This window comes from Ambystoma mexicanum, chromosome 13 (genome assembly GCF_040938575.1).
Source record: "Ambystoma mexicanum isolate Mex_15411 chromosome 13, UKY_AmexF1_1, whole genome shotgun sequence".
NCBI classification, from domain to species: domain Eukaryota; kingdom Metazoa; phylum Chordata; class Amphibia; order Caudata; family Ambystomatidae; genus Ambystoma; species Ambystoma mexicanum.
In genome coordinates, this window is record NC_090938.1 from 246,414,564 (window position 1) to 246,435,155 (window position 20,592).

General features: G+C 48.8%; 1 protein-coding gene across 5 annotated transcripts in view; it reads left to right on the forward strand.

Moving 5' to 3' along the window:
• The window catches only part of LOC138521145 (heterogeneous nuclear ribonucleoprotein C-like), a 64,134-nt gene that overhangs the window by 22,246 nt on the left and 21,296 nt on the right, over positions 1-20,592 (forward strand). For 3 of the 5 annotated variants that reach the window (XM_069633720.1, XM_069633722.1, XM_069633721.1), the window contains exons 4-6: positions 10,983-11,061; positions 11,455-11,502; positions 11,958-12,112. In XM_069633720.1, the coding sequence (XP_069489821.1) occupies positions 10,983-11,061; positions 11,455-11,502; positions 11,958-12,112 (282 nt within the window). The remainder of the gene's footprint in view (positions 1-10,982; positions 11,062-11,454; positions 11,503-11,957; positions 12,113-20,592) is intronic. The other 2 variants (XM_069633723.1, XM_069633724.1) reach the window with 2 other exon arrangements.

Consider the following 20,592-nt stretch of genomic DNA (forward strand, 5'->3'; position numbering starts at 1 on the left):
AAGGTACTGTATTTTGACTTGAAGACATTACAGAGGTAACACAATTGTGTCTTTTAAGGGCTGACTGCAGCTGCTGTGATTTAAAGGAAGGCCTGTTGGTGAAAAATAGGGGATGGTGTGGCATGGGAGGAGAGGTGGATAGGGACCTGCCCATGGTTTTTATTTATTATATTTGTTACTCGCCCAGACCTGTGGGTATCACGGCGAAAATTTCAATAAATTGTAGCAATTTTACAGCGTTAGTTACCATCACATTTTAATATGGTGTGGAGTTTGTTTTAGATGGGCATCCTTTACCCTCAGGAACAAGTGGACAGCCAAAGGGGTGAACATATTTACATATTTTACCCTCTGCGCCATGTACTACAGTGCGAATAGCACTGTATGGAGAGGGTAGGTAGTGCATAGTGGCTAAACACAATCCATGGTATTCTAGATATTTCCCCAGATACATACATTGATTGGCACCCTCAATTGCCTCAGGGCTCATAGAACTTGGTTCAAATTGTGTGTATCCTGTAACCATACGTTTCCTTGGATAGACAGTGTGCAATAGTTGTCTACAGAGGGATCATGAGGATAAGTGTGTGGAATGCAAACTCTTAAACCTGAAACACGAAGGCCCACCATACAAAGCACTGCCATTTAATGTGATGCAGTCGCAAAGGAGCCGGCCACCCACAGAATACAGGCGCAAATGTTTCTCCAACCCCAGCTCACAAGGGTAGACATCAAATTTCCCTGTAGAGTAGGCAACGGTAAGGTTACCCATACCAACACCATGAAGCAAGACGGAAGTAGAGCAAGTGAACATGGTTCAGATATCAAAACAGCCAGTCAACCTCTCTCAAAACACCCCCTATTTGGTGCCTAAAAGCAAATAGTGTCATGCAAATGGCACAACTTGAAAACTAGATCACTAGACCATGCTTGCAAATAAGACTATTAATGAAGGTTGGAAAAGGGGCATTAAGTTTGTTAATACTTAATACACTCATGTCCCCTTTCCTCCATACTTGTGGGACACTTCATCCTTCGAGGTCTTCCAGGACCGGGAGGGGCTAAAGTAGCTATTCTAGCAGGGTCCTTCAATTGGCCTAAAGGCGCACCAGAGCTTGCTTCGAGGGTCCCTGCAGTGGACCTGACAAAACCGGATCTTCTGAGGTTCCCCTTTTGGGGGGCTAAGGTTGGACCCAGTTCTGTGGCTCTGGGTACCAGGGTTTGCCCTGAGGTTTCCACATCTCGAACCCCCGTACCGAGTCTCGGTTCAAGACCCCTCTCGAGGGAGCTAAACGCACCGGGGTCCAACCTGAGGGTCCCTTTATTTAGGCTAAAACGAATACTGTCAAAATCGAGGGACCATCTGCGAGGTACCTCCCTCAGCCTTCCTGCGCTCACAGCCGTGGTGTTGCCAATTCTGTCAGGGGGGGGGGGGGGGGGGAAGAGTGTGGGGAGGGAGCTACCACAGGCCTTCCAAGTACAGACTCTACCGAGGTTCCTCCACTGGAGGCTAATTCTGGGACCGTCCCCAAGGTGTCAGTAAACACCCTAGACCTGCCTGTAACAGCCTTGTCGAGGTTCCTTGCTTCAAGGCTAAAATGGCACACAAGGCCCCCGAGGAGACTATTGCCTCACTTTCTCTTGTGACGCAGTTCGACTTGGGTGTTGAAAAAAAGGGCGGACCACAGCAGCCATTTTGAATACCTCTTACACCAACGTTCACTACGGCTGATGCTGGTGGGCCTCCTTTTGGGGAAGAGCAGCCTTTCTCACACTGGAAAACCTACATCAGTGGACACTGCTGCCTCGTACAGTCTTGCTCCCTCCTGCATGCCTGATCTATGTGGGGGTTCACCCTGGCAACCATTCTCCCATTGCGTTCATGGGGGTATGCCCTTTCAGAGCAGCCTCTGCCCTCCAGCACCTAGACCTTTGTCCGAGACGCTGTTGCATTCTGAGCCCATGAAGGTGTACTTTAAGGATCTCTTAAGGGAAATGTATACTAGGCCTCCTGTACCGCCTCCTTCTCCAGCAGGTACTGGTGGTGCCTCCACCTCTACCAGTCGGACCTTCTCCACCACTTCCTCTTTCCCCGGTTGAGCGGCCTTACACTTTAGATCCTGAGGCAATAGGTGCAGCAAATCAGGCTCCTGCTTCACTGGACGGTGATCAGGCAGATCAGGACAGCGATGAGCCGCACTGCTTTATTAGAGCATTTCACTACAGTGTGCTGGACATGATGGCACTGCTTGACATTCCGTGCCTGAGGCCCCTGCTCTGCTGGAGGGGGTGCTTTCTGGAGCCTTCACTCTTTGTCGCCTCAAAAGCGCAATGGCCTGTTCCTCCAGAAGGACCTTTTGGCTGAGGCCTGTAAGGTCTGGGGAAAAAACCTAATTCCTGGCAGCATCTCAACAAGAGGATTGACGCTTGCTATAATCTTCATACCTCTGAGGACGTATCTGTCGGCTTGTCCGTTCCCTTCGACGGGGATAGCAGTAGCCACCCTCCAGTCCAAGGAGGACTAGCTTCTTGACTCCATTGGTGAGTCTTTTGCAATTAGGTGCACCAGCTTCGCCAGGCTAACACTGACCGTATCCTGGCGGTGGCAAATGTCAAGCTATGGAGGAAACTAACCAGTTTGTCGGATGCCAGAGTGCTGACAGAGGATCTACTGGAGGCTGCAGCACACCACGTGCACACTTCTGCTTGTACCATCATGGTCTGGGTCCACATCTCCCGCCAAGCATGGCTCCATTCGCTGGCCTGCGCACTATCTATCTTTCCCAGTTCAATCTTTCTCTCCCCCAACAGAAATTCAAGATGCTCACGCCGTGCCAGATAGTCCTCTCTCTGGAAGGGTGACTGGCTCAGTGTGGTAGACCTCCTGGATACTTGCATGCACATTCTGAGTCTGCATAGAATATATCTGCTGTTCTCCATGGGAGCAAAAGACTTCCAGTTTCGTGTACTCCATTCTGGTCTTAGCTCGGCACCGTGTGTCTTTACGAAGGTGACGGACATTGCCGCATTCCTCAAACTACAGGGGATTATTGGCTCATGCGCAGCCCTTGTCCAGGGGCCTGGTCAAATCTTCTGTCAATCCTTCAGCTCCTGTTACATCTTGGGCTCTCTGTGACTTGGCGGGAATTGTCCATGGTGGTCTCTCGACCTGATCTTGCTGTGTTTCCATTGGAAGTCGTTACCAAGGTGTTCCTAACAACGGATCGGATTGCAGACCTGTCAACCACGTGTCTGCTCTTCCTCCAGTCCTCGCAGCCTGGTTCCAGTGACTTCTGGCTCTCATGGGCTTTTGTGCGTTGGCTCTAGCACGTCTATGAGATGCACTTGGCTAGCTCTTCGGAGCTGTTGGTCCCAGTCTTTGGATCCGGATTCCAAGATGATTCCAGTTCCATCATGCATGATGGCTGATCTACAATGGTGGTAGTCTGCCGACCTTTCAATGGGGGCCTCCTTCCAGGAGCTGAGCCCACAACCGGTCGCATCAGACTCCTCCCTTCTGGGGTGGGGAGTGACGCTGCGTCACCTCGAAGTGTTCGACTTGTGGACTCTGCAGGACACAGGCTGTTTCCTATGAATTACCTGGAACTCCTGGCGCTCAACTGACTATCACTGACATGGTGATCCGTATTCGCACGGACAGTTCTATGGCACTGTTTTACATCAATGAGCAGGGTGGCACCAAGTCGCCTCTCCTTGTGGATCTTGCCATACAAATTTGGGACTGGGCCATCCAGCACGATGTTTGACTGCTGGCTGTACACATTCCGGTTCACATCAATGTGGCTGCAGATTCTCTCAGCAGTCAGTCGGCAGCCAGTTACGAGTGGGAAATGAACAGCAATGTTGTGGGCACTCCAGAAGTGGACCTCTTTGCAACTTCCTCAAACAAGAACTTCCTATTTGCGTCCAGGGACAGGCTCAGATCGTCCTCCCTGGGGTACTCCCTCGAGATTCTGGGCGACATGAAGGCTTACACTTTCCTTTCATTGCCACCGATTCATCGGTCACCCTGCCAGCTCAGGACCTCATGGAATTGTACTCCTGTTCATGGCTCCTTGGTGGCTAGCCAGATTCTAGTTTTCGGAACTACAGCATCTGTTGGTTCTTCCCACCGATCAGATTGCGGCAGAGTCCCAACCTTCACCAGCTGTGGCACCCCTCCCCACAATCTTTCAGCTTAGCGGCCTGGTGCCTAAGTTCAGATCTTACAGTATGCGCATTATTCAAGCGGCCAGGAAACCTTCTACGAGGGCCCAGTAAAGAGCAAATGGCTGTTTTTGCCACTGGTACTCAGCTCGATCCAAGGCTCGCTACGGTTGACACAACTATCCTTGGTCTCTCACCTGGCAGCTTTTGGCATCCATGTTCTGTCATGCAGGACTTACCTATCCGTCATTGCGGCCAACCTTTCCTTTTCTCAAAAGGCATTTCATGGGCCTTAATCTCTTCCTGCCGGTGAAGACTCCTCATCCCAAATAGGAGCTAAATGTGGTCCTTGCTGCGTTATGTCACAAGCCGTTTGAACCTATGGCCACTACCGATCAGAAGTACCTCTCTTAGAAAGTTGCTTTTCTGATCGCAATAATATCGGCATGGTGAGTAAGCGTCGTCCAAGCTCTCTCCGTGGAACATCTGTTCCTCTCTTTACACAAGGATACGGTTATGCGTCGCACTCCTCCTTCCTAAGGTGGTTACTGATTTTCTTTTGAACCAATCTATCTCCTTACCAGTTTCTTCCCGAACATGGCATCTGATGCAGAGAGTTCTGTGAAGTTTGGACGTCAGGCGAGCCCTGGAGTTTACCTCGATAGACTGAGTGAACTCGGCTCCAACTGTCCCTTTCGGTGACCCTAAAGGGAAACCAGCTTCGAAAGCATCTAGCTCCCGCTGGATTGCCTCGTGTATTTCGGAGGCCTATAAGATCCAAGGCCTTCAACCACCAAAGTGCATCCATGCTCATCTAGTCCGTGGCAAAGCGGCCGCTGTTGCCTTCCAAAAGTATGTTCCTTGGGAGTCCATAGCAAAGGTGGCTACGTGGGTCTTCTCATCGGCTTTCTGCAAGCATTACTGCTTAGACCTGAGCTCCAGGGCTGATGCCCAATTTGGCCAGGCTGTCCTCAAACGTTTTTCAGTGAAGGGATTCTCCATCCACCCGCGTACTACCTATGGTTGTGCTTGGGAATATCCCACAAGTATGGAGGTAAGGGGACGGGAAGTAGGAGTATAACAAAGTTGCTCGTAGTGACTACCTTGGTGCTAGCCTATAGTCCCCTTTTCTCCATACACCCGCCTGGCGTCCCCTCTAAAGTATCTCTTGTTGCTTAAATGGTCTTCGACCTGGCGATAGAAAAGTACTGGAGCGCATGAGGGCGAGTTACGGCCATGTGCAGTGGCACCGCGTAAAAATAAATGGACAAACATTTTATTTTGGATGCTTTTTAAGTGCTCCGATTCCGTCCCGAAGGATGGAATGTCCCACAAGTATGGAGGAAAGGGGAATGTGGAGTAGGAGTAAGGTAGTCACTACGGTGAGTAACTTTGTTATTTCAGCATAAGATTACCGTAAAAACAGTTAAAACATTGCCACATCAATAGAATCTCTGCAGGCCATCAAGGCAGATACGAGACGGAGTGTGCCTTGGGCACACCAACAGCGACGGCCGTTCTTTCGGGCCTCTGGAGGCAAGTCCCAGGGTGCCTCCAAAGGATTCACTGGAAATTTCTTTGTACCGTCAACCACCCCGCTCCTCGGCCCAGGAAGCCTACAGGGACTCCAGCAAAGCCGGAGGAAATTGTCATTGCCAAGGCTCCCAAGGTAGGTCATCCACGATGAAGCAGGACTGAACCAACCATGTCTGGGCCCCCCACGCGAGCACCCCAGTGGGAGGCCGGCTGGCGAAGTCCATCTCCACCGACAATTGGGTGCTGGACACCCTAGCCCACGGGGACACCCTGGAATTTCAAAAGTGTCTGCGCGTCCCACCAGTGGCCAGGCAAGAGAACCACGTCCCACAACTGCTTCTAGAGGTAGGAGCGATGCTGAAAAAAGGGCGCACTAGAACTCGTCCCAAAGAGGCTCCGGAGTGTACTCCCAGTACTTCTCATCAGGAAGAAGACCGGCAGTTGGCGGCCCATCCTGGATCTCTGCTGCCTCAACAAATAAATCAAGTCCCAGAAGTTTTGGATGGTTACCCCTTAGCACATGCTGGGACAACTAGAGGAGGGGGATTTCCTGTCGTTGCTGGACCTGGAAGATGCTTATTTTCACATCCCCATCAACAAGGGGCATCAAAGTTTCTACGCTTCGGGGCAGCACTGTCCATTCAAGGCCCTTCCCTTCGGTTTGAAGTCGGCCCCAAGGGTCTTTGCCAAGTGCCTGGCGGCGGTGGCAGCGCGGCTGCGCCTGCAGGGGGGTCCACGTCTACCCCTACCTGGACGATTGGCTCATCCGAGCGAAGTCAAGGGAACTCGCAATTGAGCGCAGCAAGGACTGTCCGCCTGCTCCCGGAACTGGGATTCTCTAAACTATGCAAAGTCCTACTTGGTGCCATTGCAGGGCACTTGGTTTCTGGGGTCCAGGCTAAACAGTGTTGCGCCTGGCTTCGCTGTATGAGGACAGGATAAAGGCCCTCTCCAAGGGAGTGCATAATCTACCCTTTCATCTGGCAGGCGTGAAGAACGCTGTCGCCGACTCACTCAGCAGGGAGCTGCGCTCTTGCCACGAGTGGGAGCTGAAGCAAGATCTGGTGGACCTACTGTTTTGACGATGGGGCAATCCCCAGATGTATCTGTTTGCGACGAACGCCAAGTGCAGGGGGTTCACCAGCAGGTTTCCCCAGCCGGGGAGCATGTGGAATGCATTCTCCTCCCCCTGGCACGGCCTGTTCCTCTATGCGTTTCCCCCGTTGCTTCTGCGACTCATCAGTCAACTCAGATGGTCCCGGTGCAGGATGATTCTCGCCGCACTGGCGTGGCTGAGGCAGATATGGTACCGCGGACACAGATCTTCTCGCCAGGGAAGGAGTCACAATTCTGCACCATGACCCAGGGTTGCTGAACTTGCAGGCCTGGCACCTGCGGTGCTAGAGTTTGGTGGATACGATCTCCCGGCGGACTGCAAGGAGGTGCTTGCCAAGGCCAGGGCTTCGTCTACACTGAAATGCTACAGCCGTAAGTGGAAGAGGTTCGCCGTCTGGTGCCGTGAGCAGAAACTCGACCCTCTATGGATTACGGCCCCGTAGGTGCTGCCGTATTTGCCGCCACTGGCCAAGGCAGGATTGGGCCATGCTTCCATAAAGGTTCATCTGGCGGGTTTCTCGCCCGTAAAACCAGGACTCTGAGGCGGTCGTTGTGGTCTCACCGCCTGGTCAAGGAATCATTAAAAAAAAACGTTTTTGTTCCTGCTGGTGAAGGCCCCGCCGTGGGAGTGCAATGTGGTGCTGGGGGGTGGGGGGGGCGTTCAAGCCTATGCATTCTGCACCTCTGAAGTTTTTATCGTGGAAGGTGGCGTTTCTTGTGGCCATCACCTCTGCACGACGAGTGGGAGAGATTCAGGCCCTCTTGTAAACCACCTTACTTGACATTCCACGCTACTAGGGTCGTGCTGCGGATGCACCCCTCTTTCATGCCCAAGGTGCCGTCAGACTTCCATCTCAACGAGTTCTTGGTGTTACCCGTTTTCTTCCCTTCTCCTTCGTCGCCGGCTAAGAGGACTAGGGAGGAGTACAGAGTCGGCCACGCAGTGCTGTGCAACCTGTTAGATTGAAGGTGAGCCTGGTCAGGAGGTAAGAGATGCTACTGTTGAACCTTGCCTGCTCCCGTGGTTGTGCATGTGTGTATGCTATGTATTCTTTAATCATGAGCATGTGAATCCATGACAGACGCATGCTGGAGAACAGTTACAGGTAAGTAACTTGTTTGTTACTATTTATATTCGCAGGCGTTAACAACACAGCATGTATCTGATTCATGAGTGCAGGATGCACTTAAATAAGGAATTCCCTATTGTGGTGGAAGATGGTTATTCCCTTTTCTGTGAAGTGTTTTCAAGGTCTGGCCATTGAAATACTTCCATGTAACATTGAGCCGAGTAGTCTTTCTTGCCCAACCCCCAGAACATGATAAATATGACCATGGCGCAGCCTGGAGACACCAGCTCTTGAGATGGGCAATCCAGGAAGGCAGGTTTGTCATTCAATAAAATGCAGCCGCTTGCTTGTGCTGGCCATATTGTTTGCTCTCTTTTGCCCCTTCGTGGGCCAGCGGATAGGTCCCCTCAGTATCACAGGCAGAAGTAATTGCAACCAAAATTCAGTACCTGAAAGCATGCATCCTGACTTTACAGGATTGGCTAATTTAGTGCTCGCAGGATTTTGGGAAACATCGAAGTTCCTTTCAAAGCCATGTGTGCAATAAGCTGAGTTTTGGACTGTTCATACTCGTGCAACAGTTGTTACTGCACCTGCTGTAGTTGAGGAAACCTAGATCTCTTGCCTCTGTATGGCTACAGCTGGTTGCATTCTTCAGATTTGCAATAGATCCAAACTAATGAAAACACTTTGTTTCTGCCAGCGAGTTTTTCTCGATCACTGCAGCTAAACGTTGGCGAAGGTCATGGGCTTTGAGAGATGGGTGCTTCCATGGTCAATATCAAGGCTTTGCAAGACAAGCCATTCAAACACCCACCCCCTCTGGCCATTCCTATCAGCCCTACATTTTTGGGCTGACTGCTTTACTCACGCATACTGTTAGCACGCGGTAAAAAGCACATTGTTATATTTGTCACCTTTTATGAGATGGCTTCTCAGCTAAACCATCTCGTAAGGATCCTGCCAAATGGATCACTGCTTGTACTGTGGTGCTACAAGGAAGACACATGGGGGCGGGGGCACTGCCAGAGGGAAATTGCAGCAACTATAGTCCAATTTTAAGATTCACGTGCAGCCCGCCCTCTGGAGGTTCTGCTTACTATTTTCTGGCTTTGGCATCTGAGGCTAAACTACGGCCTGGCACCTAATTGGGCACACTCCAAATATCCTGAATTTCGTTGGTTGGTTTAGGAGTGCTTCCATATTCTTACTTGGTGAATTCCCAGCTTGCCACTGCATGCGATTCTTTGAAAGTCCAACTCTGGAAAATGTTATGGTCCCCTTAATATCTGTAGTTATGTAAAATGTTCAATACAATATGGACTGCACAGGTATATTTCATTATGTGCTAGTGTTGGCTCCTGCCCACCAGTTAATCTGTTTTAATATTCTTCAAAATTTGGTGATTTGTGGTAGAAATGTAGGTATCGAAGACTAAGTGGTGCATTAGCCAAGTGTTGTGTACTCTGTCCATCTCTGTACATGAAGCGCAATTCTAAGATGTAGTTGATCCTAGTGCTAACCATGAGTCATGCTGGACCCCCATCTGTGTCTCTTAAGATTGCCCATGGCCTCATGTTTGGTGTGCACTGGTCTCCCACCCCCCCTTACTCCCCTCCTTCCAATGGAGTAGTGAATGTTGGCAAGTGCCACACTCAGAATTCGGAAGGCTAGCAAGTACCACATTTAGAAAGAATTGTGAACAATAGCGTCCGCCAGACGCAGACAGAATTGTGCATGATATCAAGTACCACACTTAGACAGAATTAAGTTTGTTAGCATGTGCCACACTTGGATAAGATTGTGAACAATAGCCTGCGTCACAACTAGATAGGATTGTGAATGTCGACCAGTGCCGCATCTAGATAGAATAACGATTGTTCGCCAGTGCCACGTCTAGATTGCATTGGGATTACTATCCAGGCCAGACTTAAGATAGAACTGTGAATACGAGCCTGCTTCACATAGACAAGGATTTTTGAAAGTGGGCCAGTGCCACATTTGGACAGTTTGTGGACGTCATACATAGAAAGGATTGTGAATATTAGCCAATACCGGATCTAGATAAAAATGCAGAGATATTCACGTGCCACATCTAGAAAGAATGTGGAATTTTGGCACATCTGGTCGAATTGCAAATGTTAGCATGCACCACATCTAGATGGAATTGTGAATGTTAGCATGTGCACACATAGAGGGAATTCTTTAGCCTAGCATGTGCACACATAGGCAATTCAATGACTCATATATTACGCTCCTGCCTAGCCTGGACCTAGCGTGGAATCATGAATCAATAAATCCACAAACAACTCCACTCCTCTGCATACACCTCTCAAACTCGAACCAACCACAAGCCTTAACGCAGTAAACCGCACAAACTTCACTCCACCAACAAAACAAACCGCACATAACTTGCACAACAGCACACGACTTCCGACCGTAAAACACCCCAAGCCCAGTCAACGGACAAATCGGCTGAGACTGCCAACAGCACATCACTGCTATCTTGCACTTCTCCAGCTTATTCCCACTAACTCGCCCCCTTCTCCCTTTTTCAGAGCCGCCAGGGGACTACTCCGATGGTGATGCGGGGTACAAATATCCTTTAACATTAACATCACTTCTAGACACTGATGCCAATAACCAACACACTAACAATTTCATCCCTCCACATTGACCTCAGAAAATCTAACCAAACACAACCCTATACCACAACAAAACAAACCACACATACTCGCACAAGAGTAGCCGATGGATACCGACCAGAAAGCACCCTAAGCCCAGCGAACGTTGTTAACCCTGAGGCTGCCAATGGCACATCACTGCTCTCTTGCACTTTTCCCGCTCGTTCCCACTAACTCAACTCCTTCCCTTTTCAGAGCGCCAGGGGACCACTCTGGTGGCGATAGCGTGCAGTACAAATATCCTTTAACATTAACCTAGCATTAACTGTGCAATTCCCTGTGAGACTTCCAACACACACGCACAATGCTGCTTTCTGTGCCACCGTTCCATGTTAACCTTTGTTCTTTGTACTGACTGCATTTCTTCCCTGTAACTAGGATTCCACTGATAGTTATAATTAATTTACAGATATCAATCTGGCAGCAGAGCCAAAGCTAAATCGAGGAAAGGGCACTGCCGTGAAGAGGACCGCTGCAGATATGTATGGGTCAGTATCATAACCACCGAATTGCCACAGGAGGTGGGGGTTGTAAGTATAGATATTCCAGAATGGCACAACCTCTAGTTTGCCCACTGCCTGGCTTCTGGAAGTCCTCTAGTAAAGTGGTTCACCTAAATTCCTTAGCATTCCCTTTTCTTGACTACACTGGGCCCTCCCAAGTGCTGCCAAGCATGGCCTCAGTCTTAAGCATTTATTACAATTTCCGCAATGAGGTGAGGTTGCCTGCCTGAACAGGGGTTCACGCTTGCCCTTCAGGGTATATTTCACACCACTGACACTTGGCTACCCCCTTTTTTCTATTTCTGTAACTTCAAACTGATGATAACCAAGGTGTGCCACTCTATACTTAAATCTTCATGTTTTTTACCCCCCTTGCAGATCCTCTTTTGACCTAGACTACGACATACAGCGAGAGTACTACGAAAGGTATAGTCTTTGATCTTTTTATTTGTTGGTCAAAGAGCTAGTCTATGGGTGTTGGTTAGTCTTCAGACCTCCAGGTTTCTACAATGGACTAAGTGTACCATGATGCAACTCTATGCCTTTGCTATAGGTGGCCCTGGTCTTATTTCACAGCTTTAAACAAATTCAGTTGATGCTTGACTCTCGATGTCTACTTGGTGGGCCTCTGAGGGTTTACACATTCCTAAATCCCTTTATGCAACAATTTGCATTCTTCTGCTGAATAGCAATTTATAACTTGCCCTAGGGAAGAGAAAATGCCAGTGTGAGAAAATATGATCGTGCTGTAAAAGTCATCTCGGAACATCTGTTGTAGGCATTGTGCAGCATTGGTTTGTGCTTAGGGTAAGGTTCCTAGTATTGATGAAGCTTTTTTTCCCCCTACATCCTTCACTTGTTTCTGCATTGTGGATCTACAGCTACCCGGCTGCACGAGTGCCTCCACCACCACCTATTGCCAGGGCCGTAGTACCATCGAAACGACAGCGAGTGTCAGGAAACACCTCTCGCCGGGGTAAGAGTGGATTCAACTCCAAGAGCGGACAGCGTGGGTCTTCCTCCAAGTCTGGTAAATGTACGTTTTTTGGAGGGTGGGGGTGATTGTTAAACATGTTGCCATAGGTAAGATTCCCAAGAATAGTAACTCCCCCTCCCCCATGTACGAAGTGTGTTCTTCCCTACCAAGACTAGACCACTTCTATCACAGCATAGGTCTGTCTTTTAAAGAAAATTGAATCCTTGTTGCGTATTAATCTGGAATGTTTGAGGATCATAAAGTAATGGCCTGGCGATCAGTAATGGGTTCTGCTCTCCATTCTCGGTTCTCCCTTCAACTTCCAGTGCTCCTGGGGCTAGTAAAACATTTGACTAAGTGGCACTTAGCTTTTGAAATGGAGGGGTGCTTCCTACATTAATGCTATTTTATCAACTTCCACCCCAAGTTTTATTCATGCACGCACCTGCGATAAAGACATCGTTGAGCAAAACTACTTTGTAGTTGGTGCACGCTTTCTGTATGCATTGAGGGTCTGAAATAACCCCAGGCTAAGACTCAAACTAATGATCAACGTCCCTTGCTGGAGTTTGGTTCGAGCCTGCAACCTGATTACAAACACTAAATCCATCAACCAACAATGTCTGGTGTCAGGAGTCTGCTAAATTTGCCTATAATCCTGTGAACAAACCAAGCATTTTGTCAGGTGTAACCGGTGGCCTTCGACATCAAACTGCATTGAAGAACGCACACTCTGATTTCTGCAGCAATGGCTTCTTTTCAGTCAAGTGTAGCACTTGTAATCTTCCAAGTTTTCCAGTATTTGCCTACCAGCCCCAAAATCTACCCACCGACTTGTGTGTGCTTTCAGGGATTCTAATCCTTGTTAAATTGTAGCACAAACTCAGATTAAGGCAGTATTCAATAAATGGAGTTCCTTTAACCTTCCGACTAACAGAGCCAGATGCCTTAGTCCAGTCTGTATTGAACCCTGGACATACGCTCCTGCCAATTTGTCTCCCAGTTTTCAGATTCCAATGGGACTAGTGGCCATTAGAGGTCAATTATGCTGATAAGAAGGGGAAAGGAGGCCTTCAGACCACTGCAACTGCCCCTCTTCAATTTCTCAGAGAAAGGTGCAATATTTACATTGTCCTAGCTTACCTCCATTTAAAGAATTCAAACTTTTGTTTGTTCGTGCCACAGTGGTTCTTTGCACGTGTTCTTTCTACTTTTCAGACTTATTCAACAGTCCTTTTGTGGAGTCCCACTATTGCCCTGTAAGACTTTTACTGTTGTACACCTGAGGTACCACTCCTCCTGAGGGAAGACATGCATCATGTATCTGGTTGGTGATGTTTATTGTACGGTGTGTAGCCTGTTCTTTCGAGCTTATCCCGGCTGGGCACACCCTGCAAAATCCAATGAAGTCTGTCGAGTCTGGGAAGAAGCAATTGAAAGTAACATTTGGCTGGCTGCCTGCACTTTGGCGCCTGATTCCGCTCAAATTCCACAGTTGCTACACATTCTTGTTGAAACTTGGGATGATGGTCTTAACTTGCTAAAGAACAGGCTTGAGAGGGCGCCCTGCATGGACCCATGGGAAAAAATGTCCGGTTGCAAGCTACTAGTGATTGATAGCAGCGCCACAAAACGTGCCATTGCCCAAAGTCCATTACTAGCCAGTGGCGAGTGTAGAGTTCTGCTGAACACTTTACAGCTGCACCTTCCAGGCTCCCATCTAACGCAGTGAGTAACCATTGTGCTGACTTATTGAGTAGCAAATCCAAGGCTCCTGTCTTCCAAGCTTTGTAAATTATGTAAAACCACTGAGATGAGTGCAAATGGAGCCCAGCATGTCTGACTTTGACCATTTGACACCGAGAAGCGAGACTACACAAGGCAAAGAACAAGCTCAGCCAATACCAATGAACCGCGACCCAATGCTCTAAAAGGTTTTTTTCTGGTTCCTCTGGGCCATGGTTTGTGGGGCGGGCTGGGGCAAGGAGGGGCACTGCACAGATTACATAGCAATGGCTGTGCAGGCTGGGGTTGCACTTTATAGCCAATCTGCTTTGACAGACATGGAATATTAGTTAAGCACCAACTATAGAGTAGGTTAAGGGGCTACAAGGGACTGGGTAGCTTATGCTGCTACCCATTGTGCCAGTGGGACCTGTAGTTTTACCACAGGGATAAAGATCCCAATTACGTGAATGTTATTCCTAACTAATGTAAAGGACTGTGCTCGAAATGTTAATGGACATTTGTACCGCGCACTTTCTCCCCCATGGTGGGCCCCTGTTGCTCCGGTGGATCTGAAAAGGAAAGTGGGTGGGGTGAGTTGGTAGGACCGAGCGGGAAAACTTCAAGAGAGCAGTGATGTGCTTCTGGCCGCTTGGGTTGACAGTTCCCTGAGCTTGGGTGTGGTTTTCAGTTGGTAAAGCGTCGTGTTCTGTTGTGCGAGGCAATGTAGGATTTGTTTTGTTCCGGTATAGTGAAGTTTGTGCGGTTTGGTGTGGTTGCGTTTGAGAGGTGTATGCAGAAGGTTTAGATTTTTAGTGGGTTGGTTGGTGGCTTGCTCTCTAGAAGTGGTGCATGCGATGTGGCTCCTGCTAACATTCACAATCCTGTCTAGATGTGACACAAACTAATGCTCAGTGCGCTTCTGGAGTGGCTAGCACAGTTAGGGTACAGTTCATCTAGATGTGAGCCGTGGCTAGGCAATACAGTCGACCGCTTAGTGGATATATGGGCGTTAACCGTTGCTAAAGAGTGGTACATCATGCAGGCTTCAAGCTAATGGGTGGTGGGGAGGGTAAGATAGAGGCAAGTTTAGTGGGGCGCAGCGATTGCTGTGCCCCTTGTCTCCACCACACCTACGCTGTCGCTGCTGGTTGACACTGCAGACACTTCCTGCAGCTGCTTCTGAAGCTGCCCTTTGCCGTGGGCTGCACTGTGGGAGTTTTCGAAGTAGGCCAAGAAAGCCAATAGGGACCTGGGGGTGCTGCAGGAGGTACAAGGAAGCGGTCAAGGCGCCTCAAAGCAATGTGCACAGCCCTCCCAACAAATTTAGCCGGCAAATTAAAATTGCCCAAAAACAATGGTGGATCAGCAAAGGGTCTGGGGTGGCTTACCTCTACGCTGTGGGGTCTAAGTGGCGTTGCTGAGGCAGTGAACGCAGGACAGTCTTATTACTTTAAAGTTCAAATGTGTTCTGAATCGGTTTGTCACCAACTAAGGTTATGTTCCATCAAAGTATGATACATTTTATGCCCTCATTTGGCGTTTTGCCTACAAAAGGTTGGGGGCATCTGACCTATACGCCCTGCAACAGGACATGTGCCAGAATTCCCACCTAAACCCAGTGAAGACATTTTCCTATACGGCTAGAACTAATAACAGCCTTTCTGGTAATGGTTATGCACCTAAAGGAACACACCAAGCTCCTAGAAAAAAATAAGCTAGGAAATGTGTTTATACCGCACACCACTACCACCCAGGGGGCAGTCTCCAGGTGCTCGTGACTCTGCAAGAGGTTAGTCGGGATATGGTGAGAGGATAGGTTCAGAACCAGGTAGTGTTTTGCATGAGGTAGTTTGTGCGAGAGGGCTCATGCATTGTATCAAAGATTCTATGTCTGCATGGGTGGGGAGTGTTGGTGTGTTTGGTTTGTGGATTTGGTTGTGCTCACTGGTTAGTGTCTATAAGGAATTCAGAGTCAATGGTGAAGATTCTCCAGCATGGGGTCTGGCATGGGTTCACAGGCTCATGAATATTCCTGTTGTCAGGCTGGGAATCCTCGGTAGAATTTCTGAACTTTCTCCTAACCAATTACTTTGCTCTGGGTCATACTGCCCCCAGCCAATGACTGCCCTTTAATTAAGCCCCTCCTCTGGTAGTCATCTTCAGATTTTTACCGCATGTTCAAATGTTGGGAGTCCTGCTTAGCTCTTGAGCGTTTTTCGCTTTTGGGGAGTTTTACTCTATTTTTCGGTCAATCGAGCCTTGTGCTCCATCGATGATCCTTCCGATTAACGGGGACCTGTTTTTTGTATTCTTCAGCGCCGCTCAAGGGCGGATTTAGAGTTTCTTCGTGGATGCTTCCAGAAGATTCTTCAGGCCTACGCAGCGTTGTCGGACTAGGATTTCCCCCCTCTTCAAGCTTTGCACCAACTGCGGGTTGTGGAATGTTTTCATGGACGACAAATATCCATCGCACAAGGAAGATTGTGCATTTTGCCGTGAACGACACGCACGTTGAAGGATCAGCGTAAGCGATTGAATGAGTGGCTACAGACCAATGCATCTGCACTGGGTGGGTTCCAAGAGCATGCCTCTCCTGTTTCTAGGAAAGCTGGGTGGGCTTCAAGTCATTTGAGGGCGCCACTCCCACGGGGGTCCAACAAAAGGCCAAGCACAGCGAGTGCAACCACTGGGAGTGCCGTTGTGGCGAGCTCCTCGGTGGCCAGGGTGCGTCCTTCATTGCCGGCTGCAATGGTTGCCAGTCAACTCTCCGGATCGTCATCCAAGAGGTCAGATCACCCGGGCAAGCTGAAGGTGGCCAAGACCAAGCAGGATACAGTGTCCAGCCTACCCATGTCCGAAAAGGCCCCCAAAACCAGGCCAAGCAGGACAAGGTGTTTGGAGCGACCACGAAGGCCAAGCAGGACATGGGTCCTGGTGTGACCGCAAAGGCCCAGGTGCACCAGATGATGGTAGCTCCCTCCATCGAGGTGGTAGCGTCCCTTTCGAAGGCTGCGTAGGCGGACCCGCAGGGTGCCCTTCTGAAGGAAAGTGTCCCTCCCTGCCAGGAGGGAGTCTTAATTCCAACCCATTGAGAAGACCCCGGAGAAGATGCCGGTCATCTCCCAGAGACCCTCCCCTCTGGATGCGAACAAAGGGTGGGGGGGGGGGGAGTTGAAGTTCTCCAAGGCACAGATATCTCTGCGGAGGAGGAACTGGTCTACCTCCAGACCTTCCCGGGGGTCGGTGACTAGGGAAATGTCGATCACGCCCTACGACAAGGGCAATGATGCAGGCGACTACAACGAAGATACCGCTGAGGAAGGTGACGGGCCACTGGGCGAGACCCCGGAACCTGATCCTCCATCCCAGACGCCTCTGTCCCTACACCGCAGCTGCCACCCAGGGATCTTTTGCTGAACTTTCTGCACACCCTCCATACACTTGAGATACAGAAGAGGATGTTGGCGTGGTGTTGCTCGTGTCCCTTCGAAGTGGTCACAGTTTACTGAATAGTCAGGTTTTGAGCAGTTTCTTCAAGGTAATGTGGTCTTGTGTGCATTTGGTTTACAAGGCTTGGAACCCTTTCCCCACATGGAAGCAAATACCTTATGAGTGATCCTGATGACCAAGTATCACTTGGTGCTCAATTCAAGTGACTTTCATCCTGCCTTGCTCTATCCCACTGGCACCAACCAGCAGACTTGTACACCTTAAGCTGCTTGAACAATACAGGGTCACCTGTCCTTTTTCAAACGCACACTGCACAGCCATGAATGTTAAAGGATGTTTATACCGCGCACTGTCACCACAATAGTTTTCCCCTGGCACTATGGGGATCTGCAAAGCAAGAGGGTAGGGTAATCTAAAAGGGTACGTTAGTAGGATTGAGCAGGGAAAAAGCACAAGAGCTGTGATGTGCTGTTGGCAGCTTCAGTTCTGTTTACACAACCTGATGTACAATGCCCCAGTAAAAGATGGAACTATGACATCCAAGTAGTCCTCATAGCCCGAGGGTGGTTTGTAGCTCATATACTCCAATCCACTAGCCAGCAGTATCTTTGATAGGCCGCCTTTACCAGTAATTTGGAATTCAAGGGCATATTTTGTGGATTTTCCCAAAATGTACTTAAGCCCAACACCACCATAAACTCGCATTGCTCAGCCGCGGCTCTTTGTAGGAGCATCTGTTAGGACAGTTTTTCTGAAGTCCAGTTAAGGGCCTAGCAAAACCATTCTACTGAGGCAGTACAAGACTCCAATCTTAGTATAAGGCTGTACCACCTGAGTTCGGGGTAGCGTAGACAGAGCAGCCAGGCTTATCTTAGGATGGAGAGGGGGCAGTAGATACAGTACAAATGAAATTGTAATACAAATGATCCAAAGAAACACGAACACTATGTATTGTAAAAATAAAGGATTTATTTAAATACAGGTAGGCCCAGATAAATCTAGGGGTTAAGTACTAACACATTATATAACACTATCCTTGTACACAGACCCAAGTATAAACCCTATTTGGAGCACCGAACAGTAGTTCTAGGGAAGTCAAAACCTTGCTATACACATTTCGTAGAGGCCAAGCCTATTCTTTGGGAGTAAAAGGCCAATGGTTAATTTTAGATTACTTTTGGTAATACAAGGACAGTAGGCCCTTCCAGTTGTACAGTGACTCTTGGAACAAATCACAAACGGTCAACTGGACAAATACTTTTGGTGAATAGTGAAACTTATTCTAGGTGCAGTAAAAACCAATTACTTTTGTCAAGTTATACCAGGTGAGTAAAACCTAAGGATGTAATATACAATTACAGATGCTTTGGAAATCAGGGAACCCCAGATTGAGGTAAGCAATAACTCTGGTAACTTGTTTTGGATGGCACACAGCTAACACAAGGTAAGTAAAACCCACATACTTTAACTTCACAATGAAGGGGAAAGTAAAACCCAATGTCACACTTTACTGAATAGTTATTCTAGGTAGGCAACAACCTAATGTAGACTTATTAAGAACAGGCTAGCAGCAAGTCAGGGGAAGCAAGACCCAGTTGGGGGACACTCATACAGTTATCCTAACAGGACTAACCTGGTGATACCAACAGTTGGAGGACACTCATACAATTACCCTACATGAATAATATGGTGAGACCTAACACATTACTTTGTAAAGAGGCACAACCTAATCACAGGAGAGTAAAATACCTACTTTCGTTTAGACTGGTAAAACAGTGGCTAAGGAAGAAAAGATGTTAACCATACTTTTAAGAATAGTGCATCACACATTCAAGATCAGTAAGAACTTTAACTGTTCACTCTGAGAATTAGTTACCCACCAACTCTTTACAAGTAAACACTTGATTTCTTTTCTAGGCAGAAGTCCCAATCCCTTCAGTCTTTCCCTTAGGGCACGGGTGTTCTCAGTGGCAGAGGGGGGGGGGGTCACTAGGACTAGTGACCAACAGGCAGTGTTAGAAAAAGTCAGTTCCTTAGGAAAATTGGGCAAACAGGTGAGCACTTTACTTCTGTGAAGCCCCTGGACCCTATTCTAACCCTAGAAGATACCCCAGCTGTATTCTAGCAGTAGGACTGGGTGCACTGGATGAAGGACCTCCCAATCACAGAAGACACCCCAAAGATGCACAGAAATCCCAACAGGCTTAAGGTAAGTATTTACCCAAGCCAACGCAGTACCTCAGCAATGAAGAAGAGATTGCAGCAGGAGAACTTCAGGGACTGCAGCCAAATAACCCGGTCACTGGATTCCTTGTCCTGGAGACTGAACACAAGACCTCAGAAGGGACTTTGCAGCAGGGATCGATGAAGAAGGCTCTAGGCAAGATGTGTCTCGTGGGTGAATGCGGTTTGCGGGTTTGGTGCCTTTTCAAGGAGCACAGAAGACAGAAAATTGCGGTTGAATTCTCGTTGTTACAAAGGTCCAGTAGTCTTGTGAGGGGACTTTTTCGGACTTGATTCGTGTCTCTGGAGATACACCAGGATGCCCACGAAGTTTCAGCAAGATTCGGAAGACCGCGCACCATACAGTGGCTAGAGGTCCCAGGGTATTGGGGTATTGCAAGAACGCATGGTCGCAGCAACCCGTGGGATGGCTCAAAATGCAGGTCGGCTTGAGTCTAGTGGGTCTCAACAGGCTCTGGTTCGGGTCGTTTTCGGAGAACCCAGGTCGAGTGGAAGGAAGGGCTGCAGCAGGCTCCCCGGTCGCTGGAAATCATTCCCGCCGCTTTTCCTTCGTCCTCTTCGGCTTTCTGTTCCAGTGGGTCTACATGACTTCAGCTTCCAGGTTTCCAGTATTTATCAGGAACTACAGCACAACTTCTGCATTCTCTCCCCGCATTTTACGAGAAAGGGGCGTTTGGCTGTCCAATCAGGACAGCCAACCCCCCACTGGGATTTGTCCCAGTGGAAGGAAGGCGTAAGACAAAGGAGGGGGAAGTTTTGGACTTGTACCCCACTCCCTGTGCTTAGACTGACTGGAGCCTGGGTGGGGTGTCCAGGGGACTCCCGCCAAAGACAACTCAAAGACATTTCCCGCCCAGGATGTCAGGGAAGGAACAAGAAACACTAAAATGGCAGAAAGACGGGGCCATTTTGGTAAAATGAGCACCCTTCACTGCCACCAGCCATTAAAGGTAAGCTTGTCACTAACAGAATTGTTAGTTTTAATGTAAAAGGGGATACATTGTATCTCCCCAGCACTCCACATAAGGTCGGGTGTGCTGGTTTCACAGAATAAAATGTAAAAGGGATCCAAAGATCCTTTCTACCCTTGGGAACTGTAGTTCACTCAAGGTTAGCAC